This window comes from Numida meleagris, chromosome 25 (genome assembly GCF_002078875.1).
Source record: "Numida meleagris isolate 19003 breed g44 Domestic line chromosome 25, NumMel1.0, whole genome shotgun sequence".
In the NCBI taxonomy this organism is placed as follows: Eukaryota; Metazoa; Chordata; class Aves; order Galliformes; family Numididae; genus Numida; species Numida meleagris.
In genome coordinates this window covers 5,113,932-5,127,899 of record NC_034433.1, presented here as the reverse complement: position 1 = coordinate 5,127,899, position 13,968 = coordinate 5,113,932, and the positions used below count along the sequence as shown (strand labels likewise).

The window sequence follows — 13,968 nt, the reverse complement described above, 5'->3', positions numbered from 1 at the left end:
GCTGCGGGGCCGCGCGATGGGGGGACTGAGCCTGCGCTGAGCTCCGGGGGGGGGGGACGACGACGACGACCCTGTGCCGAGCTCTGGAGGGGGGGTGACACGCTGTGCCGAGTTCTGCAGGGCGCTATGGGGCAGCCTGCAGGGTGTGGGCTGTGCGGCGGGGGCTCAGAGCACCGCGTGGCGGTGAGCGGCATGCGCTGACCCCGCTGTTTTCGGAGGGATGCCGCCATCGCCTCCCACCCTTATCAGGAGGAAACTGCTCGGGGTGGGGTCGGAGCGGGGTGACCCCGTATCCGGGTGTTTTGGGGCACGGCCGCGCTTCCAGCGCGTTCTTTCCTTTCAGTGCTGCGAGCCGCCGTGTCCTCTGCTGTGATGCTGAGGTTTCCGCGATGCTTTCAGCGCAGGGAGGGGACCTCGCGTGTGCGGAGCGGTGGCACGTCACAGCGGGGGCACCTCCAGGGCTTGGGAGGGCACGGCGGGGCCGCACCTCCCAAAAATACAGGTGCGCCGTGGGCAGCAGCGCCTGCCCCACAGCTCCCGGTGGTTTCGGTGTGCGTCGGTGTCCCCACGTGTGCACTGTCCCCTGGGGAGCCCCGGTGGCTGCGGCTCGTGGTGCTGCGATGCCAACTTGTGGTGGCAGCGGCTTAGCAGCATCCCCCTTTCTGTTTGCTTTGGGGGTTGGCAGTGTGGATCCCAGTGCAGAGCATCCAGTGGCGGCCGTTGGTGACACGTTTGGGTCCCCTCACGGGTCCTGGCAGCCTTCACTGTGCCACCTGGGCCCGAGGTGTGTCACCCTGCTAACCAGGGTGTTGTCCCTCCCCACGTCCCACAGCCTGAGATCTCCTGTAGTTAAATCAGTGCAACTTTCTCACTGGATAAACCTGAAAGGCCCCAACATTGCCCTTTTCCCTGCCATACATGCATGACATTAATGAAAGTGATTTACTTCTTGCACGAACAGCTGTGGAGCTGAAGGCAGTAAGGAAGTCCTTTCTCTGCTGGCTGTGCCCTCTCCCCTTGCCCCGCTTCTCGGCTCATCCTGCTGCAGCACTGCAGGGGACACCTCGGTTGTAAATTCCCATGTCAGCGCACGGCCGGCCCCTGGGTGCAGTTTGTGCAGCTGCTGCACTGCCTCCCAGGTGCCAGAATGTGCGAGGCTGAAAGGGCTCTGGGCGATGGGAGCAGGATGGGGCTGGGGACCCCGGGAGCGGGCTCTGTTCCTGATGTCGGATGCACAGGGATGGGCTGTCCCCTGGAGATGGTGGCTTTGACACAGGCGGAGGAGGAATGGCACGGAGTGAGGAGGGTGCAGTGGGGCGTGTGCCCTGCTCGCAGCTCGCAGCTCGCAGCGTGGGGTTGGGTCGGTGCTGGTGGCAGCTCGCACCCAACGCAGCTGGCACTGCTCCGCTTGCTGCTCCAGGCCGCGGGCTGCAGCTCCCCGCTCCCGCTGCAGGCAAAGATCTCGCCTGGATAAACCCAGCCTGCTCAGGCAGCGCCTCTCAGCTGCTTCGTGCCCAAACCGGTGTGACCGTGGCGTGGGGCTGAGAAAGTGCTCATGGCCCCATCGTTGCGGGACGGGGCTGTCTTCGCACCGCGGCTCCGCATGTGACCTTCACAGAGCGCATGGGACCCACATCCCCACTGTGGTGAGTGGGGCTGGTGGTGGGGAGAGTCCTGGGCTGTGGGCAGGGCACGGCACAGGCTGTCCCAGACGTGTTTATTGCTGGGGCTGGAGAACAGCTGCAGCTCTGGGGCCGGGGCGGCCATGGCGTGGGGCGGCTGGTATGGTTACATGAGGCTCCGGGACGCGGCTCCAGGCGGGACGCAGCGTATTTATAAATGTTCCCTCTGGGAGCCAGGGGGAGGAGGGCTGGGGGTGGGCTGGCAGTGCTTGGGGGGGCACTGAAGACTGCGGTCACCCCGCTTCCAGCCCTGTGGTGGGCTCGGGGCAGCCCTGTTGGGAGCAGGGGGGATGCAGGTTTTGGGGAGGTGGTGCATAGTGTCTGCTTTGCGTGCACCCCGAAGTGGGGAACCGGGGACAGCGCTGTGCTGCCAGGTTCCCATATTGCTTATTGATGCACTTGAACAGGCAACCCCAGAGCAGCAGCACCCTGTGGTTGTGTGGGGTCCCCCAGGATGGGCTCTGCTCTGCTTTTTGCAGCACAGCGTCGCCTTGTCCTCCTCCCCATCCCAGGGCCTCCCCAAGGTCACTCTGCTCTCCCCTCTCCACTGGGGATGGATCGCTCAGCCTGGGTGGTGCCGGGCATTGCTCTTGGCTCGTCCTCACCCTAGGAACGTCCTTCTGCCTGTTAACGCTTTTATTTTTAATTGCCTCCCCACTCGGAGGGGATGGGAGGGGAGGGCAGGAACTTGTCGGCTCGGGCTGTGCGCGGGCGGGCTGTGAATTCCCACGGCGGTCAGTCGGACAGTGATGTTTCAATCAGTGCTGCTCTCCTGTGGCTTTGGCTCTGCTTTGGAGGCAGCGGTGAGGTCCCAGCAGTGCCTGTGGGGACGGTCCCAATGTGCCAGCCGCTGTCCCGGTGCCACCTAAAGCTTAACTGCATGTACAGATGGGAACACGGCTCCTGAGTGTGTCCTTGGTGCCACCTCAGCCTTGCTGTGACAGGGGACGCACAGCCCTGGCTCAGACACCGATGCATTTTGATCCCCGACACCTCCCTGCTGGGGTGAGGGCTCCTGGGGTGCCGCTGTCACCCACAGCTCCGTTAATGTTTTTACTGCACTAAATATCTGGGCTGCTTCCAAGAGCAGCATTTAACGCATGGAAGGGAAAACATTTGGCCTCTGACCCACGCGCCTGTTAACAGCGCCGTGGTCCACATTGCTGAAATGCCGGGGCTAAAAACAGTGCTGGTGACTCAGTTGCTCACTGGCGTTGTCAACTGACTCCGGGCACGATGTGCCAAGTCCCCTCCTTTGCCTTCTCCCTTTCAGGGCTGCGTGCTGGGGCTGGGCCACCATCCACCTGCTGCTCCATCTCCGAGGGCACTGCTGTGCTCTGGGTCAGGGATGGGGCTGCTCCCCCTTCCCACCTCCCATCCTCAACCTTGAGGGCTGGATGGGACCCAGGCACCTTCGGTCCAGCCCGAAGCGGAGCTGTGTTGGTGACGGATCAATGTGCTCAGGGCTGAGCCTGGTTTGAGCGTTGGGTGTCTGCAAGGATGGAGAGTGCCACCCCCATGGTGCCACCCCCAGACCCCATCACGGGACATACAGTGCCTGGTGCAGAGGGCAGAGCCGTGCTCCTCCATGTGCTGATGACAACGAAGGACCCCGACCTTCCTCCCACCAGGTGCCAGTGTCACCCGACCCGACAGCAGCCGCCCAGCCAAGCTGGGGTGAGGGGAGGCAGCGGGCCAGTCCCAGCTGCGTGGCAGCAGCCAGATCCCAGCCCGCATTGCTGGCAGCGTGGCATGGGGGTGGCATGGTGGCAGGTCACGGGTCCTACATGAATGTGTCTCCCTGGGGGCTCGCCTGTGGGGCTGTGGGGAGGAGGTTGAGCAGCGTCCCATAGGGCTGGTGGGGATGCTGGAGCTGCAGGTGGGGACGTGGCTGGATGCATGGTAGGACGCAGCCCTATGGGGGAGGAGGCTTTGCAGAAAGAGGGGCTGTGGGGCATCACCCATGCATCCTTGTCGACCTCCAGCTTTCCCACTGCTGTGCTGGCTGGTGGCAGTGGCATGGTCATCCTGCTGCAGTTGTGGGTGGGGAGGGGAATCCTCGGAGGGATGGGGGCAGCGTCTGTCCCTCCTCCCGTGCTTGCAGGAGGGATGTCACCTGAGGGGCTGCGTGGGGCAGAGCCGGCACTAGCCTGGCAGCAGGAGGTGGTGGCCACATCTATTTTTGTCCCACACTGCCCTGGCGGGATTGCTGACTGCAGCGCAGCAGTGAGGACAGCAAGCGGCTCCGCGGCCTTTTTTGCAACTTCCTCCGCCCGCGCTGCTGTCACATTAAAAGCAGGGTCCTAAAAATGAGGAACCACGGAGCCGGACTGGGCAGGGAGGAGCACGGAGCAGCTGCGACTGGCCGGCCCCGGTGCCTGGAGACCCCCTAAGCCCCCACATCGCCCCCTGCCCAGGTAATGCGTGTCCCCTTCCCGCCTGTCCCTGGTGGCTGTGCAGGTGCTGGGTCGGCTGAGTGCAGTCATTGCCACTCTGCACCCGGAACAAGGCTGGAGCGAAGCTGTGGGGTAGGAGCAGGGAGTGCTGGGTGCTGCTGGAGCACATCTCTGCGGGGGCTGAGCAGTGCTGTGCCCCCTACATTGCCCACAGTGCCGCCATGGGGCCAGGCTGAGGCATGTAGGGGGTCCTTGCCCGCTGCCCCCCAGGTCTGCCCCTCACCACTGCGTTTGAAAAATCAGAACCAGGAAGGAAAGCTCGGCGGGTGCCCGCAGCTCACAGCAAGATGCGGAGCTGCTTTCACTTCTTCCTTCTCCGTTTCCTTTTCTCAGCCCTCGTGCTTGTCAGTGGAGCAACACAGGGCTGGGGAGCTGCTCACCCCCCTGACTGCCCGAGGCTGGGGCTCCCCGGATGCTGGGCTCTGCGCTGGGACAGAGAGGTGCAGCTGTGCAGCGTCACTCCCTCTGCACCTCTGCTTTTCTGCTGCAAGCAGAGGAGGAGATGCTGCGCTCGCTGCATGCACTGCTGGCAGCGCGGGTGCTGCTTTGCTGCGGAGGGCAGCGTGATCCCGCCCGGGGCTGCATCTGGAAGCTGCCCTACGGCATGTTTTATTTGTAATCCCCGTTTCTTAACCTGCTTCTCTTTGCCATCCAGGCACGCCTGACCCCTGAGGTGCGCTTGGGGTTGGGGCGATGGGGTGGAGGTCAGGACAGCAGCGCGGTGCTGGGAGCGGGGCGCTCCTGGCTGCGTGTGTCCCCTCAGGTGGCGGTGCCGCGCGTTGCGGAGCAGCACTGGGGTGGCACGGCTGAGCGCACAGCAGTTGCCGAGCAGCCGATGCCAGCTCCTTTATCAGCTGTTGTCTGCACCGGCTGCAGCCCGCTGCGGGGCCGAAGGGCAGCGCTGGGGCCACGCACAGTCCTGCAGGGTGGGTGTCACTGAGGCAGCTCCAGCCACAGTAATTCCCGAGTGCTGCCGGGGCGAGGGAGGGGCCACCTGCTGAAATAACACCCCCAGAGGAGAAGCAAGGAAGGGCCAGAAATACCCGTGCTGCTGTGGCGCACTGGAGGTGCTTGGAAGGGAGAGAAATCCCATGGCTCTGGTCCTGCTGCTTTTGGGCCTGAGAGCTGAGGCGCACTGCCCCAAAACCCATCCCTACCTACAGATTGGGTTTTTGAGCACTGAAAGCTTCTCTGGCATTGGGCTGCGATGCTGCGGCAGTGTGAGGCTCTACTTGTCCCCCCGAGGAGACCCCCGGGGCGGCTCTGCAGGGTTTGCTGCACAGGTTATGTTTCCCATGGTGCGTCTCCACTGTGCACCTTGCAGTGCAGCGTGTTCCCCCCAGCCCTCCCCGTGTTTCACCCCAGCCATCTCTCCATGCCTGCTGCTCCTTGTGCCCCCCACCGCCTCTCTCCATCCCCGGCTCCGCTCTCCACTTGGTGAGCGATGTGTGCTGTTGAGCAGTGCCTGCACACACCCTGCTGTCCTGCAGCTGGACACACCGGGGCTGTACGTGGGGACAGATCCTCACCCGCCCCGTGGGGTCCCCTCCATGCAGGGAGCAGGGCTGGGCTGGGACAGCAGGAACGCTGCCGGTGAGCACCGCGCCCACTTCTTCCTGGATGCCAACGCTTTTCACCTTCCCTGGAATAACAGGAATCCCAGACTCGGTCCAACTGCGGAAGGATGTGTCCCCAGGGTGGGAGGTGTCCCTGGGGCGGGTGCTGGGCAATGCCAGCCCTGCAGTGCTGCCCCGGTCCCCATCCCACCCTGCTGTCTCCCTCCTGCCCTGGGCTCCTGCTGAGGCTGATTCAGAGTGAAAGCAGAAGCTGCCGGCTGCTCTGGGGGGGTGAAGCCAAGCAGAACGCAGTGGGTTATTTTAAACCTGACCTAATTTGCCACCCCTCTCCTTATTGCATGCTTGGGGCAGAGCCCCACTCTGACCACTTTCCCCATCCCCTCTGCAGGTGTGAGCGGGGCTTTCCCAGGGGGACAAGGAGTGCTTTTTGCTCCCACTGCCCCTGGTACCTACACAGGAGCAGCTGGGGGGTCCTGCAGCCTGGCAGGGTGGGAGGAGTGGTGCCATGGGGTGAGCAGTGCCATGGGATGAGTGGTGCTGTGGGATGATAGTGCTGTGCTGTGGGTGGTACCCTCTTGCCCGCCATGCCGGCTGCGCTTTCTGAGAAGCACCCTGGAAGCCTCAGAGGGCTCTGAGTGAGACGGCTCCCCTCGCCCTGCACGCTGGGTTTCCCAGTGCCCGAGGTGCTGGCCCCTTGCTGGTCACCTTCCTGTTGCTGCCCTCCGTGTGCCATCACCCCACACCCAGCCAGGGATGCAGCTTACCGGTGCATGCGGCCCGCATGGAGCTGCTTGCTTGGAAAAGGGTGGATGAAACCAAAGGTTCCCCTTGAAATCCCATCCAGCCATCCCCTGGTGCTAGCACACCCCCGAAAACACCATTGTCTGGGGCCAGTGCTTTTCCCCTCCAGCCCTGGCTGTTTGGATGGTTTACCTGAAGTCCTGGCTGCCATGGAGGCCTTCCCTCTCACCCTGCACTCAGCATTTGGGGTTATGATGTCCCTCGTGTGCATGAGCTGTGATTTGTCCCCTTTGCCTCGTGTTGCTTATTGCAGGCTGTCCCATGACACCGCTGTCTCCCACCAGCCTCTATGGGACTGCTGCTCATCCCGCGTTCTCCTGCTCCGAAGCTCCATCCGATGCCTGTCCCAGGCTCCTCTGCTCCCATCCCCCTTCGGATGGGCCACCATGTCTAATTAATTACCTTCCTCTTGCCGCTCAATAGCTGGCTCTTGATCCATGTAATCGTATTTCTGTCCATGCTGGCTTGATTTAATTTCCCCCTTAGGATATTGCGTGGCACCACGTATCAGATGCCTCGCCGAAGCCCTGGTGTGCTGTCCCCACCATGCCCCCTTTGTCTGCAATTATGCATTGTATTTAAACAGCAGAGCCCTCCAGATCTGACTGGCTGTATACCACAGCCTGGGTGCTCGGCTTTGTCCTGTGTGCTTTGAGAGGGGACAGGGACTCTGTGCAGCCCCAGTCCCACACAACAGCTCTGTGCCCCCATCTCAGCCCCACGTGGCAACCTGGCCCCATGGTTTGCAGCACATCACAGCCCAGACAGGGCATCCTGCAGCCGTCCCCTCACCCCACAGCTGTCCCTTGTCCCAGCAGCCCTGTCCCCTGCCCTCCCCGGGCCGCCATCCCCTTTGTACGGAGGAACAAGGGCTGCGCTGTGTCCCCCCACACCCCACTCGCGTGCCGGCCCCGCACAAAGCCATGTTGTTTGCTCGTGCTGCTGGCTGCAGCCTGCCTGCTGTGCCAGGCACCGCGTTGCCTTCTCTGCCCGGCCCTCCTTCACTTTCTTGTTCTGATTTGGGCTGCTCCTGCTGCCTGGATTGTTGCTCTTGCTTTGTGCTGTGTTTTGGGGTTGGTGGCTCGGGGCGAGCTTCTGCAGATGCCTGTCTGAGCTGCCCGGGCACAGAGATCCACGATGCTCCATCTCCTTCAGGCTGTCCCCGCGTGCCCTGTTCCCTCCTCCCTCGCAGTGCCCAGGGAGCTGCAGGCAGAGCTGTCTGTCATTAGGGCTGTCTGACTCACCCACGTACTCACCCACGTTCAGGCAGTGCTCAGCACCCGATGGCAGCGCGCAGACTGGAGGCTTTGTTACCCCAACGTAGTAAAGTCGGATGCAGGACCTCTCCTGCCGCTCAGGCGGAGCACTGCTGCTCCAGCACATGGGGCACACCTGGTCCCTCCCTGTGCCTCAGTTTCCCTGCTGCCGTTCCTGATGCACAGTGTTACCCCCTCACTCACAGGGTCACCTCCGTGCCTGGCCTGCATCCCACTGCCCCGCTGCACCATGGCGTCCCGCATCGGGCTGCGGATGGAGCTGATGAAGCAGCAAGCGCAGCAAGAGGCCGAGCGGGAGCGCGCGCAGCAGCAGCTGATGATGAACTACATGCAGCAGCAGCGCATGCCGGTGGCCTCCACTCCTGCCATCAACACCCCCATCCACTACCAGTCCCCACCGCCTGTGCCTGGAGAAGTCCTCAAGGTATGGTGCTGGGGGGGTGGGATGCAGGGACCCACTGCTGGTGTGGGGACACTGACGGGTTGTCCCCACACAGGTGCAGTCCTACCTGGAGAACCCCACCACCTACCACCTGCAGAAGTCACGGGATAAGAAGGTTCAGGCGTATCTCTCCGAGACCTATGGGAACAAGTTTGCTGCCCACGTCAGCCCTGCCAGCCACTCGCCAAAGCCACCCCCGGCTGCGTCCCCCAGCGTCCGGCCCGGCCACATCGTGTCCTCCTCGGCAGGCAACAGTGCACCCAACAGCCCCATGGCCATGCTCAACATCGGCTCCAACCCCGAGCGGGAGGTGAGGAGGGGCTGCCGGGGGTACAGCCGCCCCAGGAAGGGCAGAGAAGCCCACTGACAACCTGATGCCTTTCCCTTTCAGTTCGATGAAGTCATTGATGACATCATGCGTCTGGATGACGTTCTGGGCTATATGAACCCCGAGGTCCACATGCCCAACACAGTGAGTCCAGGGAGGTGGCACAGAGGTGGCCTGTCCTGTCCTCCAGCCCTGACCCTGCAGCGGTGCTGGAGCTCGTGGCTGCTCTCATCCCAGCAGGAAATCACGTGCACAGAGCAGCCCACATCACTTGGCTCTGCTGCCCCATGTGTCATCGTGCCAGTGGGCAGCGGGCACCAGGGCTGGCTCACCCCCAAGGGAGGGATGGGAGCAGTGGGATGGCCTCACCAACACAGGGCTGGGAAATCTCCCTTCTGCAGCCGCGAGAGCCAGTTCTTCAGCTTCTGCTCCTCTTTAATGACAGTCTACAGCCCTTATAAAATGCTAGAGAGGCAGGAGGAGAGCATGGGAGGTGTGGGGTTGGGAGGGCTCTGGAGCTTGCTGTGTCTCAGCCCTGGTCAGGTCTGTCTGGCAGCAGTGCTGTGCTGTGGGGCTCATCCTGCTGGGCCCTCCTTGTCCTGCTGGGCCCTCCTCAGCTGTGATTCACCTGCCCCATTTGGGATGCTGGCTGTGGGAGGGCACCAGCTGCTCCCTTTGAAGTCCTGTTTTCTTTGTTGCTCTGATTATAACTATTTTAAGGGTGCAGGAGGGCAATTAGAGCTGCCTCATCTGCGCACTTGCGTCCCAGAGTCCGAGGAGCTGGGCTTGAACCCCGATCCCACAGCTGGGTCTGTCTCCCAGCCCTGGATGGAACTTACCCACCTGTCCCTTTGGTTTTCAGCTGCCGATGTCCAGCAGTCACATGAATGTCTATAGCGGGGACCCCCAGGTGACCGCTTCTCTCGTTGGTGTCACCAGCAGCTCCTGCCCCGCCGAGCTCACCCAGAAGAGAGAGCTGACAGGTATGTCCCCAGCCCTGGGTATGTCCCCAACCCCCAGTGTGTCCCCAGCCCTGGGTATGTCCCCAGCCCCCGTTTTGTCCTCAGATCTGGGTATGTCTCCATGCCAGGATATGTCCCCAGCACCAGATTTTGTCCCTGGCCCCAGAGCACAGTGGGGAGCTGCACTGCCAGCAAGGACTGGGGCTGGCCAGGGCTGCCCTCTCTGTGCAGGTGCAGAGAGGGCTTTGGGGAATGCTGATGGGGCCAGGTACAGCCTCATCCCCTCCGGGTGATAATGTGGGCCTCCATTTCAGATGCTGAGAGCCGAGCCCTGGCAAAGGAGCGCCAGAAGAAAGACAATCACAACCTGAGTGAGTTGTGTGCTGGCTGCCTGTGGGTGGCACGGTGTTCCCTCTCCGACCTCAGTACTCTTCTTCCTCCTCCTTCCTCTCTCCAAGCTGGGTCCCCTTCCCGTACCATCTCACCCTAAGGGTGATACCCCCACAGCCACCTATTTCCCAGCTCTGCAAAGCGCCTGGACACCCTGTTGTTGTTCCCATTAGCATGGGGGGGAGGTTGGATAGGTGCTGCTCCAGGGGTGGGAGCTGGACCAGAGGGCATCAAGGTCCTCCCACCTCCTCACCGCTCTCCTCTATTCTCACCCCGCAGTTGAGAGGCGGCGAAGGTTTAACATCAATGACCGCATCAAGGAGCTGGGGATGCTGATCCCCAAGGCCAACGACCTGTATGTATCCCTGGTTTCTACAGGGCTGGGATAGTGGTGGGTCTCATGGGCTTGCTCCTTGCCCTGTGGCAGGAGGTGCTTTTTTGGGGAGCAAGCGGTTGCAGGTGGCAAGCTCTTCTTCCATCCTGCACCGCAGGGACGTGCGCTGGAACAAAGGGACGATCCTGAAAGCTTCTGTGGACTACATCAAGAGGATGCAGAAGGACTTGCAGAGGTCGCGAGACCTGGAGAACCACTCTCGGCGGCTGGAGATGACGAACAAGCAGCTGCTGCTCCGCATCCAGGTGAGTTTCCTTCTGCTCTTCCCTCCTGCTTTCTCCAACCTCTGAAACATCTCCCTTCAGCGTGCCAGGCCCTCTCCCCTCTTAGGCTGGCAGGCCACCAGGCACCTGGTGCGAGCGTTGCCCAGCACTGCAGGGATGTTCCAGCCTTTTCTGTAGGCTCCTTCCCCGTGAGCTCCTTGGTCCCTCTGTCTTTTCCCTTCAGTTTCTGTGCCTTCCTCCTTCCCTGCTGCCTCCATGGATGCCTACGTGCCATGTCCCTGCGTGCTGTGTCCCTAAGCACCACATCCCAGTGTGCTCTGTCCCCACGTGCTGTGTCCCACCAAAGTCCTCTGTTGCAGGAGCTGGAGATGCAGGCACGCGTGCACGGGCTGCCCACGTCCTCACCCTCAGGCGTCAACGTGGCCGAGCTGGCTCAGCAGGTGGTCAAGCAGGAGGCTGGCGTGGATGAGGGGATGCTGGAGCCGCTGCTGCCCCCTCCTGACCCTGAGTCGCAGCCAGCAATGCCTCCTCCACCGCAGTCCCCCTACCACCAGCTGGACTTTACCCACAGCCTGAGCTTCGACGACGGCTCCCAGGGCTTCCCGGACAGCCTGGAGCCCAGCCACAGCACTTCCTTCCCTTCCCTATCCAAGAAGGAGCTGGACTTGATGCTGCTGCAGGACACCATGCTGCCCCTGGCCTCCGATCCCCTGTTCTCGGCCGTGTCCCCTGAGGCCTCCAAGGCCAGCAGTCGCCGGAGCAGCTTCAGCATGGAGGATGCAGACATGCTGTGACGAGGAGCTGTGCCCGCGCTGGGGGCAAGGACTGAGCCTTCAAGTTTGGTTAGTGAAGTCACAGGGGACTCTTCCTCCCAGGGGAGGAGCCCGTCCTGCTGAGCACTTGAATCTACATAGGAGTACATTTTCTCTATGCAACGGGGGTCTCGCTTCAAGGCTCGCTGGGTACCACCATGTCTTTTGCAAGCTTTTTTGTTGCCCGGAGCTGGAGCCGACCTTCTTGGCTTGCCGTGGCGTTGGCCTGGCTGCAGCTTTCCCAGCCAGGCAGCATGATCTCGGCTGCTTCGCCTCCCAGTGCGTCCCCACTGTGCTCCCCGCGCAGGGCTCGGAGCACGGAGCTCCACGTCCTGGGTGCGATGCTCACAGCTCTCTGCCTCACTGCCCCCTCCCAGTCTTCCCCTGCAGTGCTGCTGATGGCTTTGTCACCGTGTCACCTCCCCGCTGGGGCTCCTCCTGACAGTGCCTCTCTGGGGCAGCGGGGAAAAGCAGTGCTCAAATGGAGCAAGCAAATTCCTGGGGTGTGGGAGGGGATGTCCTACTGAATTTTGTTGCTTTGGTGTCCCAGGGGGTCCGGCAGCACCATGTCCATCATCCTCCACCCTGTGGAAGTGCCTCTGCCCTGAAACACCATGCTGTGCTCTTTTCTGGGGAGCAGCACGGGGTTTTGATGCTGATTCTTTGGGTGCATGCTGAGGGCTGATGTTCTGCCCTGCATGGGCATGGCGGCAGCGCTGGGGATGGTCTGTGCTCATTGCTAAACTTGAGCATCGCTGCTTGTCCCACTGTCAGCAGCGTGCTCCCAGCCTCACCTGTGGGGCTGTAGGAAGTGGGTCATTGCTTCCCAGCAATGCTGGCGGCAGGGGGGGAGCTGGGGGCACGAGGGGGAACGGCTCAGAGTGAAAGTACTGCACTGATTTGTGAAGCCCAAAGAGGAGCACCAGGGAAGGCTGCATGGAGGAGGTGGACCCCTCTGCAGTGCCCCATGACTCCGCAGCATTGTGGGGCTGAGGGAGGTTGGGTGTTGGAGAGCAGGAGCCTGTGTGGGGATGGGGGCCGGCACATGCACCATCCCACGCTGAGGATGGGGAACGGTGGAGTGGGGTGGGGAAGGGATGGTGAGGCAGCCCTCAAGGAATGCTGCAGAGGTACCCGTGGGGTGTGGATGGTGCAGGGAAGTGTGAAGGGTGGCGGGAGAGGAGGCAAGGGGCAGAGGGGAGGTGGCAGCGGGGCTGGCAGTGGCCAGTGGGTTTGGGGCTGTTTCACCCCATATGTTCACTGGAGGCCTTTGGGCATCACTGCCATCAGTGCCTGCAAAGACAGAGGTCCTCCAGGGTGAGACAATGTCCTCCAGGATGGGACAGTGTCCTCCAGGACGGTTACGCTGGGCCCTCCTGCTGCTGGGGGGCATCTCCCAAGGTGTGAGCAAGCAGCTGTGGATTCTTGTTATTTTTTAAATCTTTTCAGAGGTTTTGTTTGTTTTTGTTTTATTTTTGTTTTATTTTTTAATGCACTGTGCTCTGATTAAAAAAAAAAAAAAGAAATTTTACTACTGTTTTATAAAGAAATGTATAAAAGAATGAACTGGAATGGAAGAAGAATGATTAAAATATATTTATTTACAACATGCTGGAGCGTGGCGGCGTGGGCTGTTTCCTCTCCTGGGGGTGGGCGTGGGGCACTCAGAGCTGTGTTTCTGCAGTGGTGTGGGGGCTGCGTGCCCATTTCTCCTAGGGTTGGATTTTGGGGTGCTACGTGCTGGGTGCTGGACCCCCAGTTAGCATCCTGCTGGTTAATTAGACCCTTGGGAAAGGCTGGCACGTGCGATGGTGGGTGGGGGTTGGGTGGGGGTACCCCGTGGGTCACGTGGGGTGATGCGCCGTCCCCTCTGCTCCCGCTGCTGCTGGGTTAAGCACACACACACGCCCAGGGAAAGAAAAATAAAAGAGATTCTGCCTTTAGAATAGACTTCCCAGGGTGGAAAATCACAGGGGCTGATCTTGGAAACTTCATTAAAGGGAAAAGGGGAAAAGTGAGAGAGGAGCTGGGGGGGAGAAGGGGGAGAGAGTTTCAGACACTTGGAAAAAAAAAACCCACCCTGATTTATCTGGGGAGCGTGAGCTCTAAATAGAGAACAACGCCTGAAGTGTGAATGATTTCCTATATTAACACAGAGAAAAACTGATAGCCTTTTCATGTCAAGAGAATAGCGCGGGGAGGGGGGTGACATTGTTCCATCTCTGGGTTTGCTCACTCTTTATCAGGCGGAGATCAAAATTTATTCCCAGGATGAGGCCTGCGGCCCGGCTGAGGCCCTAGAGATTTTTAAGGGCCTAATTAAGAAAACAGGATGAAAATGGCGAAATAAGAGGGCAATTTACTTCTTGCAGAATAGGGAGATCAAATCAACTTATGAGCAATTAATGTGCACAAGGAGAGAATAAAGGGATGCCGGGATATGGTAGAGGGCCTCATTTTAATGACATGCTCTGGTGTTGGCATAGAGGATTACTCTGAAGGTCAGATGTAGATTGAAACGACCTTGCAGATTCTTAACCCTCCTTCCAATTAACAGAACCAACTCAGAAATGCAAAAGACCCTGGCTTGGAGCACTGTCATCCCTTTATGTTCAGAAGGGAG

The 13,968-nt window shown here is 60.8% G+C and overlaps 1 protein-coding gene across 3 annotated transcripts in view; it reads left to right on the top strand.

Annotated features, from left to right (window-relative positions):
- Positions 1–12,956, top strand: part of TFEB (transcription factor EB) — a 14,113-nt gene extending 1,157 nt beyond the window's left edge. Inside the window, exons 1-9 of one of the 3 annotated variants that reach the window (XM_021377305.1) lie at positions 38–4,099; positions 7,979–8,217; positions 8,291–8,545; positions 8,627–8,707; positions 9,426–9,546; positions 9,840–9,896; positions 10,195–10,270; positions 10,407–10,554; positions 10,893–12,956. In XM_021377305.1, coding sequence (XP_021232980.1) covers positions 8,023–8,217; positions 8,291–8,545; positions 8,627–8,707; positions 9,426–9,546; positions 9,840–9,896; positions 10,195–10,270; positions 10,407–10,554; positions 10,893–11,327 — 1,368 coding nt within the window. In that variant the 5' untranslated portion in view covers positions 38–4,099; positions 7,979–8,022 and the 3' untranslated portion in view covers positions 11,328–12,956. Of the gene's footprint in view, positions 1–37; positions 8,218–8,290; positions 8,546–8,626; positions 8,708–9,425; positions 9,547–9,839; positions 9,897–10,194; positions 10,271–10,406; positions 10,555–10,892 lie in introns of those variants that run through there. The other 2 variants (XM_021377304.1, XM_021377303.1) reach the window with 2 other exon arrangements.